The sequence below is a fragment of the Rhagoletis pomonella genome, unplaced genomic scaffold (assembly GCF_013731165.1).
Source record: "Rhagoletis pomonella isolate Grant_MI unplaced genomic scaffold, Rhpom_1.0 Rhpom_scaffold_01488, whole genome shotgun sequence".
NCBI classification, from domain to species: domain Eukaryota; kingdom Metazoa; phylum Arthropoda; class Insecta; order Diptera; family Tephritidae; genus Rhagoletis; species Rhagoletis pomonella.
In genome coordinates this window covers 26,864-36,538 of record NW_023460042.1, presented here as the reverse complement: position 1 = coordinate 36,538, position 9,675 = coordinate 26,864, and the positions used below count along the sequence as shown (strand labels likewise).

Below are 9,675 nucleotides of genomic sequence, written 5' to 3'. Positions count from 1 at the left end.
GGGCCGATTTCGCCCATTTTCAATACCAACCTACCTTGGATATCTCAATTTTTTCTCGAGTTATCGTGGCTTAATCGATTTCTTTTTTTCATTCTGAGCATTTATGTATACATTTGTCTATATCTATCTCGATTCGTTTTAGCTGTTACAAAGAACCGTTATGTGAGCAAAGTTAATATACCCTTGGCCACACATGCGCTCGGGTATAAAAACTGATCGGAATTCGAGCTAAGGAGGCATTTTATTTCATTGAATTTCTATGTTTTACATTGTTGAGTGCAATTTGTTAAAAAAGGAAATATTTGAGTTGAGTTTTTGGGACAAAAGACATTCGCTTTCAGATGCCAAAACGAAGCGCAATTGGGTCGCATTTCGAAGGCAAAATTGAAGAAAAGAAATGGGATGCAGGCACTGCCGAATTTCCATAAGCATCGTTGATGGTCCTCATGGAAATTTGAATCGACATATGAAGGCCAAACATTTTTTCATAATTTTGGAGAACGACGAATGAATGAAGATGACTGCATTGTGTTGTTATTGCAGAGGACCATCGACATTCAGAAACAATTTCTTTTTTACTTTACAGATTAATTCATCTTTATAAACCCAGTTTTTAGATTTATTGATGTCAGAAAACAACAAGTTTTGTTGGTCACAGAATATTGCAACAATGAAGCATTAAAAGGTGTTCACACGAGGCGATTTTGCGTTCGACTTTTGCGTTCAACTCACGCAGGGTTGCACGAAAAAAAGTTGAATGGCTAAATGTTGGCTGGCAACCAACTTTGTTGAAAGCGATTAGTGGAAAGGCCGTTCAACCGAAAGTAGAATGCAAAGTTGAACAATGCAAACGCCTTTTTATGGCGAATATTTTGATATTTTTTTTTATTTTGATATTTTTAGCCATTCAATTTTTTTTCGTACAACCCTGCGTGAGTTGAACGCAGAAGCTGCCTAAAAAATCGCCTCATGCGAAAGCTCCATTACGGGACAATGCGGGAAGCGGGACGATATATAAGCATGCATAATAGTTCAATTTAATCACATTTTAAATAATAATAAAATTGCAACAGGGCGATGTCTGTACATTATAGATTTTAAAGAAAAATTAATAAGGGGAGAGGGGGTCTTTATTAGAGCAACAGAAGCCAAATCAAAAATTTTTGAATTTTTGTGTCTGTGGACCTGTGTTGACTTGATTGAAAATTTAATTGCTAAAATTACTCAAATAAAACTCAAATTCTCATAAATATTGTAAAAATTCATAAATTAAATGGATAAATTGGAAATATTTATTAAAAAACGATTAAAATCAGTAGGCATTGGAGTTCTACTGGGAATATCTTCTAAATGGTTAGAGTAATCGATTAACAACATGAGACCTTTTTATAGAGCGTTAAATTCCCTATAGAAATAATTGAAACTCATTTGACAATAGTTATTTTTTAGTAAGTTACAAAATTCAAAACAAACAGTTATTTTCCCTAAAATACATCAATATTTGACCTTGAATATCATTTAAATGGTTAGATTAATAAAAAGAGTATATGAGACAATTTTTGTAGAGCGTTCAATTTCCTATAAATATTGATGATGCAACTGGTTTAACGATCTATTGGTGATAAGCAGGGAAAGGATTTTATGGAAATTGCCTTTTTTTCTGCTAAAGAGATAGAGTATATTCGATTAAGAATGTCCACGATTTAGCTTTCCCTGATTCCATATATACACATTTGATTTTGCCTTTTTTAAGATATTGGCCTTTTCTACCTTTAAAAAAGTGATTATAGCATTTACAATTTTTTTTTTAAGATTAAAAAATATACAGATGCCCGTGCGGCTTATAGAAGCGCAGGGACCTCTTGCCAAAATGGTGTTGGAAAAATTCAAAGCCGTTTTCTCATCTAACGTAGGCTTGGAGACAATAAGGGGTGTGGATAAAATTGTAAAGGGCGAGGAAAACGCCATTATTCCTGATATTATGAACGTTTCTAACGTTCCATATTTAAATTGGGCTCCACTTGTATCAACTTACGTCGAGCGCACATTTAGTACATTCAAGGCTTTTCTTCGCGAAAATTGAATGAAAATGCTGCCAGAAAACTTCAAAATGCATCTTGTGGTTCAATGTTACTACAACTATACGGATTAAAGTTTTATGAGTTAGAAACTCGAACGGATAAAATAGTCAAAGATTCAAAGTGCAAATGTAAATGTATTTTTTGATTGTTTTTCGTATTTTCTGTCTTTTTTTAGTGCCTTATTTTGCTTTTTTTGCAATACCTAGTGCCTTTTACTGCCTTTTTCGCTATTTTGTTTTGCCTTTTTTGCAATACCTAGTGCCTTTTCCTGCCTTTTTCGCTATTTTATTTTGCCTTTTCCAGCCTATTTCGTTATTTTATTTTGCCTTTTTTATAGGTTTTTAGGTCCTAAAAATCCGTTCCCTGGTGATAAGATATGACCATTTTAATATGAGACTAAATTGAAAATGGAAAACTGTGATGAGCATAATCTTCCCGTTAATATTAAAAGCTCAGATTTGGTAAGTACTTTCTAGAGGCACCTAGGAACTAGTTTTCGTGTGTCGGATCCGAAAAAAAACTACTTGATTTTTTTTTTGACCCACCCTAGTACACAATCGATACTTTTCGTCCGATACCAAGTAATTTTGTACTCGATACTTTTGAACCGAGTACTGAGTAGGTATCGGAAAAAAGTACTTGTATCGAAACCCCAATTCATTGACAATTCCCGGACTTTTATTTTTTAATCTCATTTCTTTGTGAATAGTTAAAAAATTTTGGCAGTTTAGTTGCCAATGAAAACCGTAAGAAGGCGCCAACGTCGGGGTGACGCCAATTTTGACAATTCGACGAAAATGGCCACGCGTTCTATTTCTTTCGTAGCGAATGAACCTGCAAATTGGATCGAGCAAGAGTTCCCGAAGGATGCACCAAGAAATTCATCCTAGACGTTAGAACGCGCTGGAATTCACTCTTTTACATGCTGGAAAGATTTTTGGATATGTCCAAAATTTCGTCTCAACTTATACTTGATGCCACAGGCAGTCCTGAAATGATAGCAAAAAATTAAATAGAAATACTGAAGCAAATAGTTCAGCTACTGAAGCCTTTCGAGTTCGTAACCAAAGAATCTTCAGGACAGAATTATGTCACACTTTCCAAGATCATACCTATGGTTAACTGCCTAACATCTCAAGTGAGTAAATTTTCTACAACTCTTGATTGTGTCACCCAACTACAAACGAAACTCCTGGCGGAGTGTAGTAAAAGATTTGGTCTCATTGAATACAACACCTACGCAGCTTTAAGAACTATCCTCGATCATCGCTTCAAGATGCGAACGCCTGCGGTCGGGCAATTTTTAAACTAAAAAGTCGTATTCAAAAAGGTGCTAATACCAGCTCCGAAGAAGACGTTGTTAAAGAAGATTTTGACTTTTGGTACCAATATAAAAAGCTTGCGATTGGACAAAAACGAAAACGCTCTACAAAAGGTGATGAGTTGTAGCTTTATTTATCAAACCCCGTCTGCTCTTTAAAATGCAATCCGTTAGAGCAGAGGTTCCCAAACTTTTTTTTCTCGTAGACCCCTTTCAAAAATTTTCTGGTTTCGGTGGGTTCTCTGCAAAAGGTGTTCAGCGCCTTTTCTTCGCAACACAGAAAGAGAATTCTACTTTGTGAGGGTTATAATCCATAAGCGCGGCCGAAGGCCGCCTACGCAGAAAGGTGTTCTCTGCAAAAGGTGTTCAGCGCCTTTTCTTCGCAACACAGAAAGAGAATTCTACTTTATGAGGGTTATAATCCATAAGTGCGGCCGAAGGCCGCCTACGCATATACACACATTAATTAGATTTTTGTGAAAACTATAAAAAGGTATATGTATAAATATGTATATCAAATTAAAGAGAATTAAACTCTCTATCAAATGACATCAAAATTGCCCAATTCCTTGAAGAGGTTTTCGAGAAATGTTAATTAAAAAAAATGCTTAATTTGAACTTTGACCTTTAATAATTGTTGTAGTTGTTGTTTCCCCAAAAAGATATATATACCGCTATGTTTACCTCAATGATCTCTATCGATCCTATTTTTTTTTTTTTAATTCGAGATTTGTAGGTATTGTGCATTTGTTCCGATCAGATGTCTTATAACGAGGTACTTCAGAGTGACCTGGCACCCAGAGTAAAACAACCTCGTTATGTTCACCATCATATTTTAGTCGAGCCTTGCATTGCCGAACTAGTTTGGAAGTACTTAAATAGAGGGCTGGTCAATGCCTTAAGTGCAGCTTGGTTATCACGTAAACTCCTTCCCCTCCACCTATGTTCCACCATATAGTCCATGGCTTTGACTATTGCAATTACCTCAGCCTGGAAGACCGAAGCATATTCCCCTACAGAAAAGTGAAGCTTATCTCCATTAACCTCGAAAAAGACCCCAGATCATGACCCAGTCAGTTTTGGAGCCATCAGTGAAGATTCGACAATATGTGAGTCTGGTCTCAGCGATGGAATCAAACCAGAATTCAGCCTCGGGGAACTCAACATTATAGAATCTTTTCAACAAAGTTAATGGTGGCGTACTATCCTGTAGCATTGAAAATACACAAGTGCTTAAATCTCTGCCGCCAGCAATTTTCGCCGCGCCCCACTCATTGTCATACCAGCATCCGGTTCTTTTTAGTCTGCAGGTGGCCTTTAAGGCTTCCCCACGTATGAAAACACAAAGTGCCGGTAAGTGCCGCAGTGCGTCAAGAGCACTATACACCATTCAAAAAAATTTAAATTAAATAAGTGGCAATCAAGCAACCATTTTGGTTCTTTACATCGAAACCAGATAAATTTTCGTGGACCACTCATATTTTGTTCACGTCACCGTGGACCCCCGTCGAGTCTTCCGTGGACCCCTGGGGTCCACCTGGACCACCTTGGGAATCACTGCGTTAGAGGAATGGGAGGATTTAAAATCAACCTATCCAATGTTATACAAATAGGCGCGCATGTATCTACATATAGTTGCGACTTCCGTACCATGCGAGAGATTATTTTCAAAAGCTGGGGCCACAATAACTACATCAAGAAATCGACTTACTGGAAAGCATCTGGAAAAATAATTGTTTTTGGGCAGCGCGACAAAATCCGAGTTTTTCAATTGACGGCTCATAGTACCTAACGTATTATTTAAACAATTTTACAAATTAGTATATACTCTTAATTTTTATCAGAATGACCATGGTATATTCCGAAAGAAATTGATTTGCGTCTAAATTTCTTTCTTTTTGTATTTCAAGGCCATCAGACAAAATGCCAAAAGTACAAATTCTAGAACAGCCACATAGAGCTTTGATGTAGAAGGAAATGTTGCTTTGTACAAAGAAAGACCTATTATCGTCTCATTAAAAATGATAAACATGATAACTTCTTCCAGAAATATAGCACTGTTACTCTGCAAAATGCTGTTGAACAGTGTTATAATACAGATATTTTTTATTAATTAATTAATTTGTATGAAATAAATACAAACAAATAAAATACGTACATAAAAAGAAGCAAATTCTGTATACTTTTTAAAAACAACTTAATGGACTTTTTCTTTGTTTTTTGAGGGTCCATCCTAGTAAAACTTGTTTTAAAACTTGGAAGTTTTTCTTAAAAAAACCTAAAAGATTCATCTAAAATCAATATTGATAGTCACATAAATTAATTTGGCACATATATTACTACGTTTATGCGTAGGCTAATTCAAAAATTCATTCCATGAATTTGGGTTAAAATTGGCTGCATAAACACCAATTCATGAATTCAGTTATACACGAAAGTTGACCATGAATTCGGCATCATTTCATGAAATCGTGATGTGCAAGTCCGGCAACGCCACGTTTCATAAACAGCTGTTTACTAAGGTTATGATGTTTTTAGATTAATAACCATGAGTGGCATAACCAGGATTTTAAACACTGGAAAAGTTATGTGGAATTGTTCAAATCTATACTAATTATATAAAGAGAAGTCCCTTTTTTTTGTAACAGGTAATCTCGCGAACGGCTGGTCAGATTTTCATGAAATTTTGTATACAAATAGCTTTCGGTAACCACCATGTTTTAGGCTAAAAAAATTTTACTTTTTTTCGGGTAGGTGGACCAGGAACCGGTCTATTCGAAAATATCTTATTATAGTCCGATTTGCTTCAAATTTAGTACGTAAGTAGCTTTTTAGCGTATATTAGCATATATGACCCATTTTTTCCGGGAAGTGGTCCAGGGACCGATCTATTCGAAAAAATCGAATTTACGGTCCGATTTGCTTAAAATTCGGTGCGCAGATAGCTTTTTAGCATGTATTAGCATAGGTGATCAATTTTTTCCGAGAAGTGGACCAGGGACCGATCTATTCCAAAAAATCGCATTTATGGTCCGACTTGCTTAAAATTCGGTACATAAGTAGTTTTTTAGCATATATTAGGATATATGGTCCATTTTTTCCGAGAAGTGGACCAGGGACCGTTCTATTCGTTTTTACGGTCCGATTTGCTTAAAACTCGGTACGTAGGTAGCTTTTCAGCATATATGATCCATTTTGTCCGAGAAGTGGACCAGGGACCGATCTGTTCGAAGAAATCGTATTTATGGTCCGATTTGCTTAAAATTCGGTACATAGGTAGCTTTTTGCCTGGATAAGCTTATAGATTCCTGTTTTCCAATTTTCATGCAATTTCGAATATAAATAGCTTTAAGTAACGACCATATCAAGGGGCGAATTCGTCACTAGGCAAGATTTTTTTGCGCCAATCAGAAAGAACGGATACTGTCAAAATATAATTATAATATATAATATATCTCAACTAATTTATATTTAGAAAGCCGTTTGTTAGTATTCGTAAGGCTCGAGAGCGGCTGAACCGATTTTTTTGAAACTGCCACCTGCCGCACGTGTCCCAAGGATGGTTTTAGGCTGAAAAAATCTATATGTAAAGGGGGCGTGGCACTTCCCATACAAACCGAATTTCTCATGCTACATATCTCTGAAAGTGTGCATGGTAGAGGTTTGGAAATTGGTATGGAGATATACGAAATCAATCGCATACCCTTGGAGACAAATTTTAGCTATTGTAAAAAAGGGTGTGACATCTCCCATACAAACCGAATTTTTCATACTGCTTATCTCTGGAAATTTTTTGGTAGAGTTCTAGAGTTTTGTATGGAGATGTACGAAATAAATCGCATACTCTTGGAGAAAAATTGGAACTATTGGAAAAGGGGGCGTGGCATCTTCCATACAAACCGAATTTTTCATACTGCCTATCTTTGGAAGTGTTCATGGTAGAGTTCTGGAACTTGGTGTGGAGATATACGAAATCAATCGCATACTCAGGAAGAAAGAGGGCAGCTGTTGGAAAGGGGGGCGTGGCTCCTCCCATATAAATCGAATTTTTATACTGCATATCTCTAAAAGTATTCATGGTACAGTACTGGAACTTCGTATGGAGATATGTATATATTTGAAATCAAGCCCATACTCATGGAGAAAATTTGGGCTATTTGAAAAGGGGTGTGAGGCCTACAAACCTACCGACCTTTAGCTATCTTTTAATGAATTTTTTTATTCTTCTGTAGGTGTGTTTGTGAGAGAAATCCTCCTAAATGGTTGTACGGATTTTAACGACACTTTTTGTGTATTTGAGTGGGTCTCTGGATGGTTTAGTTTCACAATTTAATCCGACAGTTGGCGCTGTAATTGAGTTATTACTAAAAATCTTATTTATGATCCGATTTGGCTAATGTTTTAAATATGTATGCAATACTATTGCAAAAACGTGCTGCCAAGTGGTGCTGAAGTCGAGCTATTACTAAAAATAGCCAAGTGAGAAAAGGGGCCGTGAAGGTCAGATTAAATCGACCTGTTGCACCATTGAGTATATCGACGGTCCTGCGTTACAATTGGCCCAATGGATGTGATTTTCCAATATTATTATGCGTTCAAACTTTTAAGGTACATAACAATGATTCGCACCCATTTTGAAATTGGCACCTACTGTACTGTAAAGCTTCTAGGACATTCACTATAGAACCGGGTCATTGTTGCCGCCAGGGAGTGAAGAGGAAAAAATTTATTTCGCTTTGCGAATAACCGTGCTATGAAATGCCGCACAACTGGAGAATTTCAAGAACGGATATAACACTTTCCTTAGGTTATTTAAAGCGGCAAATGACCACCAAACCTTAATCTTAGCAGACAAATGTGCCAATGAAAATCGTAAACGTGAATTGTTGGTGAAAATGTTGGACCAAAAAGTTTCAATAAAATATATAAAAATTTTGGGCGGGACGAAGTTCGCCGGGTCTGCTAGTATAAAATAAATTCAAATAGAATAAACTGAAAATATATTAAAACCAATTTAAATAAAATAAGGTTCATTGCCTGGTACCAACGGCTTTTGCAAATTCAAAAGGAGGCAACAAAATCACAACCCTACTGTTTACTTCCTCGCCAGTGCGTTGCCACTTTTTCAAATCACTTTATTTCATGAATTCGCGAACTATGCATAAACGGGACCATTTTTGAATTCATGAAATAAAGAATCCATGAATTCTGTCGCATAAACGTAGTATGTGATAGCGTTTTTTAATACAAACAAACATAAACATATTTCAATTCTTATATAGGTACAAATATCGATTTTTTTTTACGATATTTTGTAGGTATCGATACTTTCTTTCGGTGCTACTTCCAAGTACAGGTATCGATACTTCTATGGTATCGTTTCATCCCTATATACGACACCAGCTTGCTGGCTCCATAAAGTGATTGTACCATCAGGCTCAAAGCATATAACTTACCAGCATGCTGGTACAATATTTATTTCGTTACAAATGAGGTAGAGGAAGATAGAAATGATTAGAGTCGAAATTTCATAATTTTTCTACCATTTTGTTAAACAATTTTTTTTACAGTATGTATGTATAAAAACGTAAGAAACATACAATACATATATGTGTATGTATCAGTCTTTCTTAGTTTAAATTAAGCGAATATACATCTTTTTCATGCCAAGTATGAATAAACTCTCCAAAGAGCTAAAAAAAAGGGCTAGGGGCAATTTTAAATTTATGTGGCCAAAAAAAGTATGTGGTAGCTAAATCTAGCCACCAAAGGGCTAAAACGGCAACACTGATTATTAGCCGTCAAATTTTTTGTGCTTGTTGTTCTCACATCTCAAGGAAAAATTATGTTTCTTCTCTGTGCCACCGTGATCACGTTTTTCTGCTATATTAAGCAATATAAATATATTTTAACTTAACATTTTATTAAAAATACCTTTACAAACCTCTTTTCCTCGCTAGCGTCCATTTTTGTTTACTTTTACATTTGCCATTTCTCCTCTTCTTCACAAAAACAATCGATAATACTAGGATGGACACCGAAAAGTTATAGGTTAAATCTGAGATTTTATAATTACGGATTAACAAGGGACGAAGTTTATATGGCTAATCTCTTTTTCTAATTACAGATTAGGGAGTTAAGCTCGAAAATGAGGATAATCTACTTATATGTGAACCTAGTAATACATCGATGCACCGATTTGCATTGGATTTTTCAGATAATGTTTCACAACAAAATATGTTATTAGCAAAATTGTAGAAAATTTTAAATAAA

At 35.8% G+C, this 9,675-nt stretch overlaps 1 protein-coding gene across 1 annotated transcript in view; it reads right to left on the bottom strand.

Annotated features, from left to right (window-relative positions):
* Positions 1-2,739: 2,739 nt before the first annotated feature.
* The window catches only part of LOC118752419 (lipoamide acyltransferase component of branched-chain alpha-keto acid dehydrogenase complex, mitochondrial-like), a 33,791-nt gene continuing 26,855 nt past the window's right edge, over positions 2,740-9,675 (bottom strand). Inside the window, exon 6 of the mRNA XM_036487339.1 lies at positions 2,740-3,070. Coding sequence (XP_036343232.1) covers positions 3,047-3,070 — 24 coding nt within the window. The 3' untranslated portion in view covers positions 2,740-3,046. The remainder of the gene's footprint in view (positions 3,071-9,675) is intronic.